Genomic DNA, 23166 nt, shown 5'->3' on the forward strand with positions numbered 1-23166 from the left:
AGAAGAGGGAGGCGCAGCGGAGGGTACACCACTCCTCCAGGCCTGCTTCTGATCAGGGGAGACGGCTGTGCTTCCGCAGGCCCAGGCCAAGCGCCCTTCTCAGCAAGCCAAGGCGAGGGAGAAGAGAGGGAAGCTGCCCCAGAAGGGCAACAAAACCCAGCGAAAGGACCGCAGCACAAGCAGAAAAGGGAGTAGCGGCTCGCGCAGCACGGACGCGCGGAGTCTGCAGTCCCCATCCGCCAGCAGATCATCTAGCAGACAAAGTGGGTCGGTCGCCGCTAGTTCCGCCAGTTCTGCTGGGTGTGGAAACGAGTCGCCTAATGAAGAGGCTTCTTCGCACTCGGAAGAGGAGGATGGAGGGACTTCGGATTGATCCAGGGAATCGGCTGGTCGGGATGGACGTCCGTTGCAGCCAGGTGAGGCTAATTTAATTTCTACCCTTCCAGCTGTTTTCAATGTGGGGGGTACAAGTGGGTTGCCACCGACCGATCAGATCGGGGTGGTAGCAACGCAGCCACCGAGGGATAGTGCTGTGGCTCTGGCATTGTCGCTCATAAACACCCTATTGTTGGGGATTCGGGATGCCTTACAGGGGGGAGGTATGACCAATGTAGTTTCTCCCACATCAGCATGGGTCACCCCGGTGGTTACAGCGCCAGCAGTGGGACCCCCAATCGTGCCCCCCAAATAGCGCCCCCACCCCCGACAACGGTATTGTCGGCTCCAATGCCAACTACTATTTCGCCACCTGGTGATTCCGCTACAGTGGTCAGCAAGGAGTTTCGCCAACGGAAGGCAGTACGCCCGGAGATTCGCTGGGACCACAAAGATGTCATCCTTTGGATGAAGCTTATGATTCCCGTTAGCAAAGGTTCCCAGCCCTTTCAAGGTGGGGCCAGCAACTCCAGTAACACGGGGCAGCTGGCCAATAAACGCCCCGGCGTGTGTTGGAAGTATAATGACAATGCATGCAAATTTGGGAATTCATGCCGCTTCAAGCATGAATGTGGGAATTGCGGAGGCAGACATCCTGGGTCCCGTTGCTATAAGCAGAGTAGGAGCAGGGGTGGGGAATCTTCCGGAAAGAGGGAGGACTCCGGTGATTCTCAGAAGGATGGATCGGTACCTAAGTAGGTACCCGGATGCTGAGACGGCTGACTTCTTACGCCAGGGTTTTGCGGATGGTTTCCGTATTCCCAGTATGGGAGCCTTCCGCCCCTCTCCACCTTTCCGAAATTTAAAATCAGTGGCGGTTTTCCCTAAGGTTGTTTCAGCAAAACTGGAAAAAGAGGTTAGGCTTGGTCGAATGGCTGGGCCCTTCGTTTCCCCCCCTTTGGATAACTTGATTGTCTCCCCTTTGGGGATTGTGCCCAAAAAGGAGCTAGGCTCCTTTCACCTTATTCATCATTTGTCGCATCCCCGGGGTAGATCCGTGAATGACGGAATTGACCCGGGAGACGCGTCAGTAGCCTACACATCATTCGATGTGGCGGTGCGGTGGGTCAGGCAGCTGGGGCAGGGTGCTTTGCTTGCAAAAACAGACATAGAGTCGGCTTTTCGGTTGCTCCCGGTCCACAAGGATAGTTTTCATCTGCTGGGCTGCTTCTGGGAAGACAATTATTACATTGATTGTTGCTTGCCGATGGGTTGCTCCATCTCTTGCTCGTATTTTGAAAAAAGGTAGTTCTTTTGTGGAGTTGGTAGTGAAGGAGGAGTCCGGGGTAGGGTCGGTCATACACTACCTGGATGATTTTCTGTTCATGGGCAAGAGCGATTCTACTACGTGCGCATACCTGCTGGCGACTATGCGTCAGATTTGTGCAAGTTTTGGCATTCCCTTAGCCAAGGAGAAAACGGAAGGGCCCCAGACTGAGATAACATTTCTGGGCATTACAATAGATTCAATGGCAATGTAATGCCGGTTACCGGGAGATAAGATAGTCGATTTGCAGGAAGTCATTGCTGATGCGTTGTCCCATAAAAAGGTCACTTTGCGCATGTTCTAATCACTGCTCGGGAAACTAAATTTCTCATGCAGGATTATCCCTATGGGGAGGATCTTCTGCAGGAAACTGGCTAGGGCATTTCCTCCCCACATCACCGGGTGCGTTTGTGCAGGGAACATAAGGAGGATTTGAGAATTTGGCAGGTTTTTCTTTCTGAGTTCAATGGCCGCTCGGTGTGGTTGGAGGAGGGCATTCAGAACAGTGACCTGGAGCTCTTCACCGATGCATCGGGTGCCCATGGATACGGGGCTTTTTTCGCAGGCGAATGGCCGGAGGAATGGAGACGAGCCGGTTTCACAAAAAACCTATTGCTCCTAGAACTGTTCCCTATAGTGGTGTCAGTAGAGATTTGGGGGGCCAGATTAGCCAACAAGAGAATCAAATTCAATTGCGATAATTTGGGGGTTGTGATAGCTATCAACCAATCCGGTCATCCGGCTGCTGCGCCATTTGGTCTTGATTTGCCTTCGACTTAATATGTTTTTGTATGCGGCGCACCTGCCTGTAACCGAGAATGACGTAGCAGAGGCGCTTTCTCGATTTAATTGGCAACGATCCAGAGGCCTCGTTCCTGGAGCAGCGCAATCCGGAATTCCTTGCCCACAGGAATTATGGGAAGTTCCTTTCGGAAGATAGAAGAGTGGATGTCTCAGTCTTTGGCCGAAGGAACTTGGTCATCATATTCATCAGTTTGGGACCAGTGGGATAAGCCCTGGCGGGATGCTCATCGTCGGGGTCGGATAAGTTGTGTCAGCTCTTTCACTTTCTAGTGTTAAATGGAGCGGCAGTGTTAAATGGAGCGGCTATGTCCAAGAAGGTTACGGCTTTGGCCTTTTTATTTAAATTGCGAGCGGAGGTTGACATCAAAGGATTTTCGGGTCAAATTGGCATTGCGAGGATTCAGGTCAAGACCGGTAAAAAAGGGATTCGCGCCGCCTGATCACTTTTGAGCTTCTTTCCTCCTTGGTGACGGTGTTGCCGGAGATTTGCAGCTCAGAATTTGAAGCCTTATTGTTTAAGGCGGCTTTTGTGCTAGCCTTCTTCGTAGCATTCCGAATAAGTGAGTTAGTGAGTCCCAACAAGTCAACTGCGTCGGGTATTTTGGAAGGGGAGGTCGCGCTGTCAGAAGAATCGGCAGAGATCTATTTGCGCCAGTCAAAAACTGATCGGGCTGGCAGGGGTAGGATCATCACATTGCAACGCATACCGGGCTCCCCTTTGTGTCCAGTGGGGGTGTTGGTCAGGTTCTCCGGGGCACGCCCAAAGGGTAGCTTATCCTTTCTTTGCCACTTGAACGGGGCTCCTCTGACCAAATACCAATTCGTGTCAGTTTTACGGAAAGGCTTAGGGCGAGTAGGGGTTCCCCTGTTGGAGTATGCGTCACATTCCTTTCGCATCGGGGCCGCTACAGAAGCGGCTCGATGGGGCCTGGATGACAGCATTATAAAGAGGATTGGTCGTTGGGAAACAGCAAGATTCCTTTCCTATGTGCGGCCACACTTGGCTTGAGTGTGGGTTAAGTTATTGTTGGTGTTGGTTTCGGGTGTGTGTGTCTTTTCGTTCTTTTCTTTGTTTTACAGATGAATCTTCACGGCTGGTTTGGATTTTTGGGCACTCATACGTGGGTCGTGGCGCCAGGAGAGCACGGGTACGAGCAGAAGGTCGGCAGCTGGGTTTCCCTCGGACTCAGGCTCGCATAAGATGGATTGGTGTGCCGGGAATGATGTGGCCCAGAGTGCTACCTGAGATTCGTCAGTTCATGAGTTGGGATCAGGCTCCTGATATTTTAGTCCTGCACGTGGGAGGTAATGATTTGGCCGCTCGGACCACGGGGCAAATCATTAAGGAAATAAAATCTGACTTTATGACAATCCAATCTGAGTTCCCGGCCATGGTCATAGTCTGGTCTGAAGTCATAGCTAGAATAACCTGGAGGTTAGCTAGATCAGTAGACCGGGTGAATAGGGCCAGGAAAAAATTGAATAGGGAGGTGTCCCGTTTTTTTATTAGAAATGGAGGGGTGGCAGTACGCAGGGCAGTTTCTAGGCTAAAATGCACCCAGTGCGAGAGTGTAAAAATTGCGCTCCCCAGCGTGCCGGAGCTAGGTATAGGTGCCTGCAGTATAGGTTAGCAAGGTCTAGTTGCATTCAGTATAGGTAGTGGGCTATAGGTCCCCCAGTATAGGTAGCCAGGCATAGGCGCCCCAGTATAATTGACCCCAGTATAGATTAGCCAGGTAGGTGCCTCCAGTATAGGTATCCAGTATAGTTCAGGGGCGGACTGGCCAGGGGGGAAGGGGGGGCAATCTCCCCCTAGGCAACCTTTCATTCAGTGATTTAGGGCAGGTGTGGTGTCTGGTGTATTTGGGTTTGTTGTAAGGCAATGTGAAACTTGAGGCTAGCTGATAAAAGTGCAATCAGAGGACAGGCAAGCTGGTAAATATACACAGCATGATGCAGAGCTTGCCTGGAGGGTCTGTGGGCAAACATCTGTCTGGTCTCTCCCTATTGTTATTATGACTGCATGTGTGGATAAGGTGTTATACAAGTTAAAGTTTTGACAGTCCCTAGACTCCAGGAGGGCTACTTTCTGACTGGCAGGGACAGGAGTCCTATTACAGTAAGTAAGAGCACAGAGCAAGTAGCCTCTGTGTGATGTGCAATACAGATAAGCTGTCTGCTCCATCTCAGGCTATTCTCAATTTCTTTCCACTCCTCCTCTCTCTGGGCTAGTGCACGCCAAAATCGCAATAGCAATCGCTAGAAATTTGTGAGTGTGAGTTTGTGAAGCGATTTTCAGAGCGATTTTTTAAATGAATTGCTCCAAAAAATGCTACATGCAGTGTGTAGCATTTTTTGGAGCAAGTCATTTAAAAATAGCTCTGAAAATCGCTTCACAAAATCACACTCAAAAATTGCTAGCGATTGCTATTGCGATTTTGGCGTGCACTAGCCCAGAGAGGAGTGGGGAGAAATTGAGAACAGCCTGAGATGGAGCAGAGAGCTTATCTGTATTGCACATCACACAGAGGCTACTTGCCTGTAATAGGACTCCTGCCAGTCTCTCACACAAGTCAGAAAGTAGCCCTCCTGGAGTCTAGGGACTGTCAAAAACTTTTCAACTTGTATAACACCTTATCCACACATGCAGTCATAATAACAATGGGGAGAGACCAGACAGATGTTTGCCCACAGACCCTCCAGGCAAGCTCTGCATCATGCTGTGTATATTTACTAGCTTGCCTGTCCTCTGCACTATTATCAGCTAGCCTCAAGTTTCACATTGCCTTACAACAAACCCAAATACACCAGACACCAGACCTGCCCTAAATCACTGAATGAAAGGCGGCCTGGGGGGAGATTTTCCCCCTTCCCCCCTGGCCAGTCAGTGTAGCTGTATACAGTGCTTCCCTGAGCTAATTACTTTGCAGTCCCCTGAGGAGAGGTAGGGAGAGTTCCCAGCGCCCTTTCGCTGTCTGCAGGGCTGCTGCACGGCTGCACGGCCCCTAGAAACGGGCCTGGCAGTACGCCATGTTGAATTGGAGACTGACACAGAGTCCTTTTTGAGCAGGGATGGGGTTCACCTCAACAACATTGGGACCGATCTATGGACTTTGGCGCTGAGAGATTGTATACAGAGAGCGCTGTATTTGTGGGCCGCACGGGTGTGAGGTTTCACACCCGCGTGGTTTGGCAGGGTGTAGGGCTCCGGAGATGGGTTACAATATAAGGATGTTGGAGGGGGCAATTGAAAGTTGCTCACTTCTGGTTTGAAGGATTGCGAAGGATGTCTGCTAAGAGAAATTTGAGGATCAGGCATGCGGCTGTCCCTGAGCCGGTCCATGCGGCGGGGGTCGGCAAACTGCAGGCTGCATTGCCAAAAAAGGTGTTTGCAGAGTTTGGATAAAATATTCCGGAGCTCTTGCCCTAATATGTTTACAGTTTATTCTTGTTGTACGCATTAAGGTTATATATATTTTTATATAGAGTTATTTTGTTATTATAAAATTAGAAGGGCTGCTTTGGCCTTAATAAAAAATTCCATCGTTAAGAAGCAGTCCTGGTTTTAAAGGGAAGGTTCAGGGACAGTTGGTAAAAAATAAAAATCCGAATCCACTTACCTGGGGCTTCCTCCAGCCCGTGGCAGGCAGGAGGTGACCTCGGCGCCGCTCCGCAGGCTCCCGGTGGTCTCCGGTGACCGACCTGACCTGGCCAGGCTGGCGGCCAGGTCGGGCCTCTTCTGCGCTCCATTGTGCGGTCCACGCCGGCGCGCTGACGTCATCAGACATCCTCCGGGCTGTACTGCGCAGGCTCAGTAGTTCTGAGCCTGCGCAGTACAGCCCGGAGGACGTCCGATGACGTCAGCGCGCCGGCGCAGACCGCACAATGGAGCGCAGAAGAGGCCCAACCTGGCCGCCGGCCTGGCCAGGTCGGGTCGGCCACCGGAGACCACCGGGAGCCTGCGGAGCGGCGCCGAGGGCACCTCCTGCCTGCCACGGGCTGGAGGAAGCCCTAGGTAAGTGGATTCGGATTTTTATTTTTTACCAACTGTCCCTGAACCTTCCCTTTAATTTTCTAGTTATAAGGGTTTAAGTTTGGGGGTGGGAGCCAAGCATTAAGCTATGCACATATCATGAACTTTGGTCCAACTGATTATGAAGCAAGACTCAGGACTAAGTTACAAATTGTGCCCTCCCCTTCTTGTTCCCATTTACAGTGCCATCTACTCCTGACACAAATATCACATGACTAGAGATGGTGACCATTGGTCAATGAAAGCAGCTTAATGAGGGAGAAAGGGATGTGCACAATTTATGGCTAAGTCCTGATCCTTACTTCATATAAAGTTGGACAGTGTTCATGCTAACATCTTAATTTCATATTGACTATAATTTCAGCAACTTATGCATCTGCAGCTGCTGAGGCCTGAGTAATGGATGGTTCACACATGCTTTAAAAATGTACAATTTTCCGGACTGTGTAGAGCCGGTTAAACAGAAAGAGAAATGTTTACAATGTTATAGCATGGAACTGTTCACACATACAGTGGGATGCGAAAGTTTAGGCAACCTTGTTAATCATCATGATTTTCCTGTATAAATCGTTGGTTGTTATGATAAAAAATGTCAGTTAAATATACCATATAGGAGACACACACAGGGATATTTGAAAAGTTCAATGAAGTTTATTGTATTTACAGAAAGTGCTCAATAATTGTTTAAATAAAATTAGGCAGGTGCATACATTTGGGCGTTCATTTTACTGATTGCAAAACCTTTAGAACTAATTATTGTAACTCAAATTGGTTTGGTAAGCTCAGTGACCCCTGACCTACATACATAGGTGAATCCAATTATGAAAAAGAGTAGTTAAGGGGGTCAATTGCAAGTTTCCCTCCTCTTTTAATTTTCTCTGAAGAGTAGCAACATGGGGGTCTCAAAACAACTCTCAAATGACCTGAAGACAAAGATTGTTCACCACCATGGTTTAGGGGAAGGATACAGAAAGCTGTCTCAGAGATTTCAGCTGTCTGCTTCCACAGTTAGGAACATATTGAGGAAATGGAAGACCACAAGCTCAGTTCAAGTTAAGGCTCAAAGTGGCAGACCAAGAAAAATCTCGGATAAACACAAGCGACAAATGGTGAGAACAGTTAGAGTCAACTCACAGACCAGCACCAAAGACCTAAAACATCATCTTGCTGCAGATGGAGTCAATGTGCATCATTCAACCATTCGGCGTACTTTACACAAGGAGATGCTGTATGCGAAAGTGATGCATAGGAAGCCTTTTCTCCGCTCACAATACAAACAGAGCCGCTTGAGGTATGCTAAAGCACATGTGACAAGTCAGCTTCATTTTGGAATAAGGTGCTGTGGACTGATGAAACTAAAATTTAGTTATTTGGGCATAACAAGGGGCATTATGCATGGAGGAAAAAGAACACAGTATTCCAAGAATAAAAACCTGCTACCTGCTACCTACAGTAAAATATGGCGATAGAATCTTGTCAAAGTTGAGGGACGCATGGATTTCACTCAGTATCAGATTCTGGAAACAAATGTCCAGGAATCAGTGACAAAGTTGAAGCTGCACCGGGGCTGGATCTTTCAACAAGACAACGACCCTTAACACTGCTCAAAATCCGTTAAGGCATTCATGCAGAGGAACAAGTACAATGTTCTGGAATAGCCATCTCAGTCCCCAGACTTGAATATAATTGAAAATCTGAGGTGTGAGTTAAAGAGTACTGTCCATGCTTGAAAGCCATCAAACCTGAATGAACTAGAGAGGTTTTATAAGGAGGAATGGTCCAAAACACCTTCAACCAGAATCCAGACTCTCATTGGAACCTACAGGAAGCGTTTTGTAATTTCTGCAAAAGGAGGATCTACTACTAAATATTGATTTCATTTCTTTTTTGTGGTGCCTAAATGTATGCACCTGCCTAATTTTGTTTAAACAATTATTACACACTTTCTATAAATACAATAAAGTTTATTTCACTTCTCAAATATCACTGTGTGCTTCTTATATATGATATATTTAACTGACAGTTTTAATCATAACAACCAACGATTTATACAGGAAAATCATGATAGTTAACAAGGTTGCCCAAACTTTTGCATCCCACTGTATCTGTTTAATCTGTTCCAGGAATGGAACAGAAAGTCCCGTTTGCAGCAATTTTTCTGACCTAAAAAAAAATGTACTGGATACCATATGCTAATGGACACAATGACAGCCAGCAGTAATGAGTATTCATGTTCACACCATACATTTTTACGGAAGGATTACCATACCCTTTTCACATGGAAGTAACAGGAAGTTCTTTGCAGCACACAGCATTGCAAGAGCAGTATGAATTATATTTACTTTGTACAGCGCCATGAAATATGTTGGTGCTTTATGAATCAATAATAATAATACTTCTGTCCTGTTCTGTCAGTTCCTTTCCTGTCTGTTAAAACTGATACAAAACTGATGAAAATGGACTAGACTGGACTGGAACTGTACACATTTTTCTTCCGGCGTATGTGTTAACCCAGCCTTACACTAAACAAACAGCTGGATATATTTTCAATTATAGGACCCTTGCATACTACATTAGTTATATTGCAGAACAATTCTGCATGGCAACTCACTGCCCGTACAATTTTATGGGGCTGTTCACTGGTGTAACAATAGCCCTCGACGTCACTGCAGTGACAGGGGGGCCCGGCAGCAGGGGGGTGGGGGGGCATGGCGGTCTTGTATCTAATGTAATAATGCAAAAAGTGCAGTGGAAGCCGGAAGTGGGACAGTTAGCCCCCCCCCCCATTTAGAATGATAGCACAGCACCGACAATTTGCACCACGCATTATAGCTGCAGTGCGCCCCCCCCCCCAAAAAAAACCCCTCAGACTCAGTTTAGGTAGGTAGTCAGACATAGGTGCCACCAGTATAAGATCTCATATGTAGGTGCCCTCAATATAGGTTGCCAAGCATAGGTGCTCTCAGTATAGGAAGTCAGTTGAAGGTCTCCATCACCCCCATATGTAGCCTGGCATAGGTGCCTCTAGTATAGGTAGCCAGGTGTTGGTGCCCTCAGTATAGGCAACCAGCTATAGGCGCCCCCTTGGAAGCCAGCGACCGCTCCGGTCGCTCAGGTCAAAGGCCGGCTATGCGCATTACCTGCTGCGACGATCACATCTCGTCCACTTTCTGGTTAGTTAGCAAGTGCCATGCAGCCAGCCAATCACCATGTGGCTGCAGTCCCCGCATAGTGATTGGCTGGCTGCACTGCACTTGCTAACTAACCAGGAAGTGGAGGAGATGCGATCATCAGAGCAGGTAATACCTTATGTAAGCCTTATGTTTGTGCATTTAAAACATTGGGCACAAGACCAGGCCCTTCTAGCTCCTGGCCAGCGCCACCCCCACCGACAGATCTCTGCTGGGGCCAGCTCTAGTTACACCCTTGAGCTGTTCACACTTCTGTGCTGTAACGGATGGCAGGATTCTAGCTCACTGCATGCAGCCTCATTATAACGTGTGTGTAATGCAACACACCCAGCGTGCAAGGGAAGCTCTACATTTCCTTTTCTTCATACCAAACTTCACAATTAATAAATTAAAAAAAAACCTAAATGCTTGTGGGCTGGGTAATTCTTGATTTGTAGAGGAAAAGTTAAAAATGTTATACTATTTGAAAAACTTTACCTCCAGAACTTCCAGTACTACTAATGTTCACATGGTGTTTTCACTGAGGGTATCTCCTGAATATGCATATTTTAAACCGCATCTATGATAAGTTTAACTTAAATAAATCATTCAGAACAAAACTTTTCATACCTAAAATTGTAACATTCTAATGTGTACAAAAAATACAATACCTATATTATCTTATGGATAGCTTCACAGTAAAAAGAAGTAAGCTGCTTAGGCCATTTTATTCCTTTGAATATACAATAATAATATTTCATCATTGTGCACACAGTAGACTGGAAGAGACGATGACCGATATGGCCAATGCTATATATACTTACTTGTGTCACTGTATATTGTCTCGTGAAGGAAAGTCTATAGATGCAGTGATATAGTATACCTCCACCCTCATTCAATCACCACATTGTAGGGAGGGATCACAGGCAGACCTGCATTCTTCATAGCACCTGCAAGCAATGATCTATTCAGAAGTCAATAGGATAGGAGACAGAAGATGGCAATGAGAGCATCACACAATATTTCACTTTTCCTAATCCTTCTTTATACTTTGGTGACTGTAAGTAAAATCCTACTTTTTATTCAGCAAATCTTCTGATAACATTTTATACAAATCTTGTATTTTCACAGTGGGTATTTAATGATGTGTTATATGCAGTGCCACTCATGTAAGCAATTTAATGCTTTTTTAGTTCTACAGAATATTAATTTGCTTTTGTTTGACAATATAGTTTACTTACAAGATATAAAACTTGGAAAAAAAAAATAAAGACTTTAATGAATTTTGAAATGGCAGGTTATAACGCAATAAAAACAGAAGTGCATATCCTCTTCAAAAGAAAAGCAGTCTGACAAGTAATAATAACATAATTAGCAGCATAGTTATAGTAGCTTGCTGTACTGAATTTTGTGGTGAATTACTGTTTGCTTTGTTATATGTACATACTAATGAAATATTTTTTTATCACACTTTACATAGCCAAAATATTACAGGTAATTGTAATGAAGTACAGTTTATTAATATCCTATGCTAATGTATAAATATAAAAAAAACCTCCTCCTACTTGTACTCTGTTTGCATAAATATGCATTTTCTAAAGGGACTACACAAAAACGTTGCGTCGTAAAAGTGAAAATTGTGTAAAAATTCACTGTGTAGAGTATGTCCATATAATACCATGCATTTCATATATTTTCTAACTCATCTGTTTTTGATGAAAGTAAATATTTGGGTTTTCTCAAATGAATTCTGAGAGAATGCTGGAAGGCTGACAAGAGATGGCTGTTATGCTGCTATAATATGATTTATACTATTTTTATTTCTTTACCTTGGGTAACACAATTCACGGAACTCCAAGTGTAGTACCATTAGCAATCTGGATTGTTCTGATCCAATTAATCTAGTTCTCTTACACTCTATATTTGTAGGAAAAAATATGAAATGAGATTTGTAAATATTCCTTATATTTGTGCCTACGAAAAAAAAAAGAAGGTATATATGATATATATTGTTCTTGATGTCAGAAATATACAAAAAAGAAATCTGAAAATATTTCTCATATAGACTTATATCCCCAACCCTGAACATAGCTGCCTTTGCGGTTAGCAGTTATCAAGCCTTCATTTGTTGGAATTTACAGTCGGAAGGTGGAAAGGTCATTTTCAAAGTCTGAGCCAAATCTGCCTTCTTTGGTCTGTCACCAAATAGACTTTTTCTCTTCTTTATGAATGAGCAGATTCAGAAAATAACTCTGCAACGGAAATATTAACTCAATGTCTATTTCACTTATCACTGGCAGCTGAGATTTACCTTCTCTGTTTTGGAATTCATTCTTACAGTTTTGGGCTTTGAGAATATGTAGCCAATGCTTCATAAGTAGTCTTGTCTAATAAAAAAATAAGACCATTGGCTGTCTTAAAGAACTACCACATTATTACTATTTTGGGATTTATATCGCAACAGGTTCTTCTGTGATGCTGTACATTAGAAAATACATATACAGGGTTGCCCATAATTATTCATACCCCTGGCAAATTCTTACTTAAAGTTACTTTTATTCAACCAGCTAGTAATATTTTGATGGGAAATGACATAGGTGTCTCCCCAAAAATAATAAGACGATGTACGTGAGGCATTATTGTGAAAAAAAAACCCAAAAACATTTCTCAGTTTTTATTTACATTTGAGCAAAAAGTGTCCAGTCCAAACTTATTCATACCCTTCACAAACTGTCACAGTCTGTGGGAAAATCCAAAGTTCTATACTATTCCAGATAGTCCAAGCTGTTCTAAAGCATCCTAATTACTCTGATTAATTGGGAACAGCTGTTTTAATCAACTCAACAGGTGAAAAAACAGCAGCTCTCTGCAGTTGGTTTGTGGATACAGGGATGCTCATCCGGATTCCGGTTATCCGAACTTTTTTTGCCTATCCGACCGGATCCAGATTCCACATAGCTGGGCCCAAATCCGGATAGCTATCTGCGGATAGTTGGGCGCGTAATCCGGATATCCGTGGATATCTGCGGGTATCTGGATCCGAAATACTGTAACTAAGGTGATGACGTCCTGGAGCCAATCAGAGGGCTCCCAGCAGAAGCCCTTGCTACCAATCACAGAGGGGAACCCTGGCCGGCACCACCTGACCTCATTGAGCCAATCAGAGGCCTCCCAGCCTAAGCCCTGGCACCCAATCACAGAAAGTAACACTGGCCAGCTCCCCTGTATAATAAGGAGGGCTGCCATGATGAGACAGATCGTCCTGGCTTGCTGAATGCACACTGAGAGACATGCTCCAGTGCTGGTGCCCTACAAAGGCTGTACACAGTTATAAACCTAAAGCTGTTCATTGATTAACCCCTTCACTACTATCACTACTTTATAGTTAAATCATTAATTAGCTTGATTGATGTCTCATAGTGTGACAGTTAGAGTGTGTGCTGCAGTGGTGCTGGGCCAAGGGCTGTACACAGTGATAAGCTGTTCAGTGGTTAACCCCTTCACCATCACTACACTATAGTTAAATCGTTCATTAGCTTGACTGATGTCATAGTGTGACATTTAGAATGTGTGCTGCAGTGCTGCTGCAGCTGCTATGTGTCTGTGTGTGTGCTGTACACACACCAGGCCAGCTGCTGCCTGCCACGTGCAAACACGTGCAAAGTGCCACGTGCAAAGTGCAAACATGCGCAAAGGGCCACGTGCAAAGTGCAAACATGCAAAGTGCAAAGTGCCACGTGCAAACATGTGCAAAGTGCAAACATGTGCAAAGTGCAAACACGTGCAAAGTGCCACGTGCAAACATGTGCAAAGTGCAAACATGTGCAAAGTTCAAAGTGCCGCGTGCAATGTGCCACGTGCAAAGTGCCACGTGCAAAGTGCAAAAGTGACACGTGCAATCACGTGCAAAGTGCCACGTGCAAACACGTGCAAAGTGCAAACACATGCAAAGTGCAAAGGGCCGCGTGCAAAGTGCAAACACGTGCAAAGTGCCATGTGCAAACACGTGCAAAGTGCAAACACGTGAAAAGTGCAAACACGTGCAAAGTGCAACCACGTGCAAAGTGTCACGTGCAAACACGTGCAAAGTTCAAAGTGCCGCGTACAATGTGCCACGTGCAAAGTGCCCCGTGCAAACATGTGCAAAGTGCAAAGTGACACGTGCAAACACGTGCAAAGTGCCACATGCAAAAATGTGCAAAGTGCCACGTGCCAGTTTGCACGTGCCACCTTGCACGTGGCACTTTGCACGTGTTTGCACGTGGCACTTTGAACTTTGCACTTGTTTGCACGTGGCACTTTGCATGTGTTTGCACGTGGAACTTTGCACTTGGCACTTTGCACTTGGCACTTTGCATGTGTTTGCACTTGGCACTTTGCACTTGGCACTTTGCACATGGCACTTTGCACTTTGCACATGGCACTTTGCACTTAGCACTTTGCACGTGTTTGCATGTGGCACTTTGTACTTGGCACTTTGCACTTTGGACTTTGGACACAATGTGGGCTGAACGACCTCTGTCTGGAACCTAGGCCTGATGTTAATTGACAGCCATTTTTTTTTTGGGGGGGGGGTTAAGTCCCCACATCATCATTAGTGTTCCCCTTTGCAAAATAATGATGCTACATGCCTCATGTACCCTAAAAAACGTTTTTAAAGCAATTTATAGTTAATTTAGTTCCAAATAGTGAAAAATGGTATCCGAGCACCCCTGTGTGGATAGTCATGGCTAAGATAAAGGAGCTCAGTGAGGACCTGCGGCTGCACATTGTGGCTGCTCACAATTCAGGAAAGGGCTACAAGGCCACTTCAAAATGTTTTCAAGTTTTAGTGGCTACAGTGCAAGGTATTATTTAAAAAATACAAGATGTTAGGCACTATGGAAAATCTCAGAGGTTGTGGTCAGAACACCTGTGTTGGCCAGGAGGATGGTGAGAGAGGTGAAAAAGAATCCAAGGATCTTCACCAAGGCCATCCTGGGAAATCTGGGATCTGCTGGTGGCAATGTATCAAGACAGATAATCCAACAGACACTGCACATGGCCGGGTTCCACAGATGCAGATCAAGGAGGATCTATTTCTCCAGATAGGGCACACAAAAGCTCGCTTGGCCTTTGCAAATGCTCATCTGGACAAAGAAGTAGACTTCTGGTCTTCTGTGTTATGGTCAGATGAAACAAAAATTGAATTTTTTGTTCGGCCACAATGATGTTTCCTTCATTTGGCATAAAAAAGGAGATGCCTTCAACCCAAAGTACACCAACCCCACTGTCAAACATTGTCGTGGGAAACTAATGCTTTGGGGGTGTTTTTCAGCCAATGGACCAGGGAGCCTAATCACAGTAAATGGTACCATTAAAAAAGAGCAATACCTGAGGATTCTTAACGACAACATCAGGCAGTCTGCAGAAAAACTTGGCCCTGGGCACCAGTGGGCATTTGATCATCATGACAATGACCCAAAACACACAGCAAAAGTGGTAAAGAAATGGTTAGCAGACAACAACATTAATGTTTTGGAGTGGCCCAGCCAGAGTCCTGACTTGAATCCAATTAAGAATCTGTGGAGGAAGTTAAAGATCAGGGTGATGGCAAGAAGACCCCCTGTCAGGCTTGCCTGGTCACCTGCTTTGAATCAGACTGTATGCTCATATGACTGACATAGAACCCAGCCCTAACACCTGTGAAAGCTCCTGCATAATACAAACTACAATACCCTGCAGGCAGATGTAGCATACAAACTGGCAGACAGCAATCCTGGCAGACAGCAATCACTAAACACAGTAATGCAATGCAACACAGTATACTGAAAAGTCACCTGAGGCCTGTAGGCTGAAGCAATCCAGATGAAGAGAAGGTAGCAGGAAATGACTGAAATAATCACGGGCCCAAACTGGAGTGTTCACCAGATTCAAATACCAGGCCTGACCAATCGTAGCTCGGCGTGTCAGCTAATCAGCTGACACGCAGGGAGAAACGTGGCTACTGTTACGTAGCACTGAGACGCGTCCTCCACCTGCCGCCCTGCACGCACGTGAGTCAGTGGAAGGGATGGCAAGAATCTGTGAGTCAGAGGCAAGGCAGGCGGCGGCGGCCTGCTGACTCCTTACACCCTTCAACCTGAAAGATTTGGAGCTGATTGCCAAAGATGAATGGGCAAAAATACCTGTGGAGACATGCAAAAAGCTGGTCTGCAATTATAGAAAGCGTTGAATTGCTGTAATAGCCAATAAAGGTTTTTCTATTGATTATTGAGAAGGGTATAAATTATTTTGGACTGGACACTTTTTGCTCAAATGTAAATAAAAGCTGAGAAATAATTTTTTTCCACAATAATGCCTCTTGTTCATCATCTTATTATCTTTTGGGAGACACCTATGTCATTTCCCTTGCTGGCTGAATAAAAGTAACTTGAAGTCAAAATTTGCCAGGGGTATGAATAATTATGGGCAGCACTGTATATTATATATATAATATAATGTAGGTTCTCAACCCATGATATGTGTAACTGAGGGGGGACTTGGTATGGGTTAAACTGGTCATAGTCCAGAGCAGAGCTTTTCAGTGCAGGAAGATTTGGGCACAGCCGGCGCCACCATAGGCTGTAATAGAAATTACATCTATAGCGGCGCTCAGTGAGTAACGTCAGCGCCGTCAGAAGACAGAGCTGAAGTTGCTTTTAAAACACAATAATTCGGCCTCCAGCAATAGCTGGAAGCCGAAATATTTCATTCCCCACCATCCATGGCGGCCTGGAGGGGGAATAGTAATTAACACGGCCCGGACTTGTGCAGAAGCAGGATCAGCCATATCCAGGCTGTATCCTGCGCCCAAGTCTACCAGCGCCTATTTCAAATGTATGCTCATAGTCAGTCTATTACAATAAGTTTGGGGGGGAAATGATAAACTACAGGAGAATTAATGGAATTCCAACATTCAAAAACCATAATTAAGTAGAGTGTTGGCCCCAATTAACATAAATAAGGTGCGTTTCCACTTGAAACATAATCAGGCAGAGTGACCTTTAAACAAGCAATTAAAGCCCACTGCATCAACATTATTAGGCAGTGTTAGGCATAATTAAGCAACATGTCCCCTGAAACAACTTAATTAAGCAGCAATTTTCCCTACAGAAAACACAATTAGGTAGCATTTCCTTCCTTCCCAAAAAAACCCAATTAGGCAGTATGGTCCCTCAAACATAATTAAAGCATTTTATATAAACAGGCATAGTGTTGTTGTTCACCCCGACCCAAGCATAATGAGACACAGTCCCCTCCAAATAATAACTAGGCACTGTTTTCCTAAACACAATTAGGCAGACTCCCCCCAAATCATAATTAGGCAGTTTCCCCTCTGATCATAGGTAGGCAGTACCCCACCCCGAATTAAAATTAGGCCATATTAGGCTTGACTCCCATGGTGAGCAAGTATGGAGTGGCGCAAATTGGTCATCTATTGTGGTCTCCAGTCCTGGCACCCACACAGCCACATGTAGCATCTCCAATCTCCCTGCTGTAAGTACGCCTCTATCTGATCTCAATAAAATGTTTTTACAGCAATGCTAGCCTCTACCTCTCCACTTTTCAATTCATATGGGGTCCCATGATTTAGACCTAGGGTAGGATTTAGGCCATAATGCTACATTTTCAGGACATGGGCCCCAAATGTTTAACCCTAGCAACGCCACTGATAAATTATATATGCCTAGTAAAGATATGTGTAAGGGGTGCTGGAGATGATGTTATTCACAATAGGGAGTATTCAGCAAACACAATGCACAAATAACTAGGTAATCTAAAATTGTACATTGAGGTGGTGAATGTATACCTATATTACACAGAAATAATAAAATACACTAACTCTGAGCTCCTCCTTTTCATGTTACAATCTAAAGGGACAGGGTTAAGGGATGTAAATAATAAGTTAAGTTAGATTATGTACAGGGTGTTGGTGTAGCAGTTGGTGGCTGATTAGAGTGTCCTAGGTAAGATTGGATGATTTCCAGAAGAGGTGAGTTTTTAGGTTGGTAAGGGTGGGTGTGTGCCAATGTGATAAAGTACAAAAATCACTGTCCCTACCCTAAAAACACTTAAAATAATGCTGATACAAAGGAGAAAAGGTTTTGCTGGCACTCGATGCCGGCTGACCTACAGCAATCTGCCTCCTGGAAAAGTAGTGTGCACCAGCCAAACAACTTGCAGTAAAGGAGTAGTAGAAGAAACAACTGTCAAATTTCACTGCAAGCATATGCAGTTGGTGCCCAGCGCTGTTTCTTCTACTACTCCTTTACTTAAAATAATGCGGAGCGCTCCACAGCACCACAATACCCAGCATACCAACACTCACTTCCTGACGAAGCTCGCAGTTGGTGGGCACAACGCGTCAATGGGCGGGGCTTCATCCCGACATGCGTCCTGAGCGCTCTGTTTGCCGGACGGCTGTGCAAAACTGAACGGTATCCCATACTGCCACAGCTCCCCGCTGCCACGCCATAAGCAGGGTTGAGCAACCTGCGCACTAGGAAAGATTCTCTTGTGAAAACAGTCCGCTGTTGGTCTGAAGAAAAAATCAGGAAGTATAGCTCCCCACTGAGGTGCAATCCCGGGTTGAGCGGCTGACTGGAGGAGGATTCGTTTCATAACCAGGAAGTACACACCAATGCAAGTTGAGGGGATGACTCAGACTGATGCTCGGGTGGTAAGATCTCAAATCATATGCAATTAGGCTGTGTTACTGTGAAGCTGGATTACCATGTTCTGTCTGTTAGCGCTGAAAATGGCCTACAGCCACCGCTGTATATCACAGCAACCATATCTCCACACTCTGAGGACATTAAGCAATTGGTACCGGTACCAGGGTGAATGGAGTGAGTGTTGGTATGCTGGGTATTGTGGTGCTGTGGAGCGCTCTGCATTATTTTAAGTTTTTTTAGGATAGGGGCAGTGATTTTTGTAATTTGTCATATTGAAATAAAGGTGGTTTATCTATGAAATTCTCTGAGCGGCAGCATAATCTATTTAATGTATACTACTGAATCAGTTTCCTCTATGTGGCTGCTCCTGTTTTGAATACAGTTGTGAGTATCATTAATTGGTGAATGAGATAAACAGGTGTAATATTGTTTAAGTGATGAGCCAGTCAACATGTATGGTACAGCGAAGGGTGTTGCAGTGGTTAAAGCAAACCCGAGGAGGTTAAAACAAAAACATTAGATAGTCACCTAAGAAAAATTAGTCTGGATCCTCCAGAGGCTTCTCATGTCATCCTCGAGACCATGGTCGCTCTTCCTGCATGAACATGGCTGTATTGCTCCTGTACGAGTATAGCTGCACCCGCTCAGTAGCTTATGGATGAGTGGCTTCAGCTTATCCATCAAAGGCGTAGCTAGAGATCATGTGGCCCCATAGCAAAACTTTCATGAGCCCTCAGATTTAAGCACTCTTAAGCAATGCCACCTGCCCCTTCCCTATGGATATGAGTTAATTGGGCAATTTACATTCTCATGCAATTAACACTGCACATAGTTCATTGGCACTGAGGCAAAGTCTGAGGGTAGGGACTTTGTCTCATACTTGCGCAGGCACACTACGGCTTTGCTCTTACAAGGAGGGGGGTGTTCACAAGGGCATATCCGACAAACTCTGCGGCAACAGTGCCGTCAAGGAGAAGATGTGAAGCCCCCCCCCGCTAAGTGACTTATACTCCATGCTGGACAGGAAGTACGTCACTGGGATATCCGTCGTCCGAGCTTGTGCAACGCTCTCGTCTATTAAATTCTTGTCGGCCATTGACTCCAATGGCTTTTGCAGCCAATGTCTCGCCATAGAAGTCATACGGTAATGCACTGCAGACATTGCGTCGGCTCAGCAGTGATTCGGAAGCTTATGCCGCAACACGACTTGGTAAGTGTAAAAGCCCCCCTACACTTGCATTGTTGTTGCGTTACTCTGCGGTAAGACAGGGTTATGCAACCCTTACGTGCAATGCGAGTGTAAAAGGGGCCTGAATGTCTAATAAGGAGAGAATTTGCAGAAGTAAAGGATGTATCACTGTTTCAAAAGCAGGCAGTTGCCTAAGACAAAAGAAAACTGCTATAGCTCAGGATTTTTTCTCTTCAGTAATGTTTTTGAATCACAAAGGGAAACATAAAATCTATTCTACTGAACAGTAAATCAGAAAACAATATTTATATTTATGTGGAATTCAACACATGGATATAAATAATGCTCAGCTCAATACAACAGTTGTAAACTATGAGTAAAATTTAGTAAACAGATGGTTTTTACTTATTGTGTGGTAAGGTCACAAGAGTTTCAAAAAAATAATTAGAGAAAATTGGTTGCAACACTACAGCAAGGTAACAAAATGGAGAGAAAATATATGAGAAGACAGAAGTGGAAGTTAAATCACCAAACCGTTGAGGTGTAAGGGCCCACTTCCACGAAACTCCATTTAACTAAATATGCTCATGCTACTTAAAGAGAACCTGTACTGAGTAAAATTATTTAAAATAAATACATGAGGTAACTTCAAATAAATATTACATAGTTACCTTGCCATCAGTTCCTCTCAGAAGCTCACCATTTTCTTCTGACAATGATCCCTTCCAGTTCTGACAACATTTTGTCAGAACTGAAATATACCAGTTGCTGTCAGTTATATATCAGTTGCTGTCAGTTACAGCTGAGAGGAGAAATGATGTGTCCATGTTTCCCTATGGCTCAAGTGGGCGATGTTACAGTTTAACTGTGTGCTGACCAGGAAGCTGTTATGGGGTAATGGCTATTTTCAAAATGGAGGACGGAGAATTCCATTGATCACAGTGGACAAACAGGACGCAGGAGAGGAAAATTAGATTGAACAGTAGACGATACAGGAGGTAAGTATGACTTGTGTATGTTTATTTTGACTTTTAATTTTCAGTACAGGTTTTCTTTAAAGAGGAACTTAATATACCAAAGTATAGAGGTAGAGAAAAAAAATCAAGACATGATTGATACTCACCACGTAATTTGTTCATGTTGTTCGATCTTCTGCGAGCCTGCTGGTCAACATCTTTAGTGCTGGCACATGCACAGATGGAGATACTGCTTGCTTGGCCATTTGGAACAGCCGTTATTGTAAGAATCTACCAGGTTCTTGCAGTGTAAAGCCCTCATTTGCTTTAAAGAACCACTGTTTCGTCAGAGGACTATATTCAGAGTTCTCCCTTAAGACATATTCTAGAAAAACATAATTCTGTTTATTTTAGTGGTACCTCATGCTTTGTGGAAGCCATTGAGGTTTATCTGTTAAAATGTACAGACAGCCAGGCACTGTCAGGGACCAGAAGGGTAAACAATGACAGCATGAAAATCATCATACATTTCCCTGAAATCCAGAAGTAGAGATGTAGCGAACGGTTCCAGGCGAACTTTGGCGGTTCGCGTTCGCCTGGACCAAGCGAACTTTTGCGGAAGTTCGATTCGCCCCATAATTCACTATGGGGGTCAACTTTGACCCTCTGCATCACAGTCAGCAGGCACATTGTAGCCATTCAGGCTACACTAAGCCCTGGAGCCCCCCCCCCCCCTTATATAAGGAAGGTTTGCCGGCCATTATACCCACTCGTGTGCCTGCTAGAGACAAACTAGGGACAGATGCTGCAGACTTGTTCTCCTAGGGAAAGATTAGTTAGGCTCTTGGCTTGCTCCTGGCTGATTGTTATTGCTAAAATGGCACCCCTCAACAGCTCTTTTGAGAGCTCTAATGTTTTCCTGATGTTTTTTTTGTGTGTGTGTGTGTTGCTCACTGACATTATACAGCCCTATCTGTTGCAGCTGGACCTTAGTAATTGTTATTACTGTGCCAGCCAGGCTCTTCCTAACTATCTATACTGGGACACCTACCTATGCCTACCTAACTACTGGGGCACCTACTTACCTATACGGGGACACCTACCTACCTACCTATACTAGGGGACCTACCTATGCCTACCTACCTACACTGGGTCTCCTACCTATGCCTAGCTAACTACTGGGTCTCCTACCTATGTCTAGCTAACTACTGAGGCACCTACCTATGCCTACCTACCTATACTGGGACTCCTACCTATGCCTAGCTAACTACTGGGACACCTACCTATGCCTACCTACCTATACTGGGTCTCCTACCTATGCCTAGCTAACTACTGGGACACCTACCTATGCCTACCTACCTATACTGGGTCTCCTACCTATGCCTAGCTAACTACTGGGACACCTACCTATGCCTACCTACCTATACTGGGACTCCTACCTATGCCTACCTACCTATACTGGGACTCCTACCTATGCCTAGCTAACTACTGGGACACCTACCTATGCCTACCTACATACAAGAAGATAATAAGGTCGTTGCTTCATTGTGGACAGACCAAATTTGATCAGCTGGACAGTCACTGTTGTTCTATCATTGAGCTACCACAGCCCGGCGACCATATGGGCTTGAAAACCGCCACGGCCTACACTCTCGCTATGGTGCGCACCAGTCCAGCATGGCCGTCACTACGCAAACAGCTGTTTGCGGTGCGTTACACAGTGAGTTTGGTGCGTCAGTGTGAAGCAGAACTCTAATTACACTCCCTGATTGATGTATACACATGCAAGATGTTTTTAAGCACTTTAGGCCTGCAATTTAGCATTCAATGTGATTTCTGCCCTTAAAACGCTGATTTGCGTCACATCCAGATTTTTCCCCGGGACTTTGGGCATGTATCCCACTCCGCTATGCCCCCCTCCAGGTGTTAGACCCCTTGAAACATCTTTTCCATCACTTTTGTGGCCAGCATAATTTTTTCTATTTTTCAAAGTTCGCATCCCCATTGAAGTCTATTGCGGTTCGTGAACTTTTCAGCGAACCGAACCTTCCGCAAAGGTTCGCGAACGGGGTTCGCGAACCGAAAATCGGAGGTTCGCGCCATCTCTATCCAGAAGAACCCAATAATGTCTTGGAATTCCCGGACCTGTGTAGTAGGTATGTTTTCCATCACTTTCTCATGGAAGCCAATAGAAAGCTCCTTATGTGATGGACTGCTGGCCCACACCCACAGCCCACCTACGTAACACTTGTTAATCTAGAGCAGGGGTAGGGAACCTATGGCTCGAGATCCATATGTGGCTCTTTTGATGGCTGCATCTGGCTCACATACAAATCAGTAGGAGTTGATTCACTAAGCTACACTGCTCAAGCAACGCAGCTGAGTGTGGCAGCGCAAATAACATTTTCAAAGTAGGCACCCTACTGCTGTAGCATGCACTACTGACTTACTCGCACTCCCCCAGAATGAACGGCTACTCCAATTGTCCCACCCTGGATCCTGTCAGGTCCAGTGACTTTGTAGGACGAGATCCCCGCACTTTGACTAGCTCAATAGGCTGTCTGTCACTTGACAAGCAGCCTATTGGGCCAAAGTGCGGGGATCTCGTCCTACAAA

At 45.1% G+C, this 23166-nt stretch overlaps 1 protein-coding gene across 1 annotated transcript in view; it reads left to right on the plus strand.

Annotated features, from left to right (window-relative positions):
- Positions 1 to 630: 630 nt before the first annotated feature.
- The window catches only part of FNDC7 (fibronectin type III domain containing 7), a 66955-nt gene continuing 44419 nt past the window's right edge, over positions 631 to 23166 (plus strand). The window contains exons 1-2 of the mRNA XM_068242104.1: positions 631 to 1122; positions 3587 to 3667. Coding sequence (XP_068098205.1) covers positions 631 to 1122; positions 3587 to 3667 — 573 coding nt within the window. The remainder of the gene's footprint in view (positions 1123 to 3586; positions 3668 to 23166) is intronic.

Source organism: Hyperolius riggenbachi, chromosome 6 (assembly GCF_040937935.1).
Source record: "Hyperolius riggenbachi isolate aHypRig1 chromosome 6, aHypRig1.pri, whole genome shotgun sequence".
NCBI lineage: Eukaryota > Metazoa > Chordata > Amphibia > Anura > Hyperoliidae > Hyperolius > Hyperolius riggenbachi.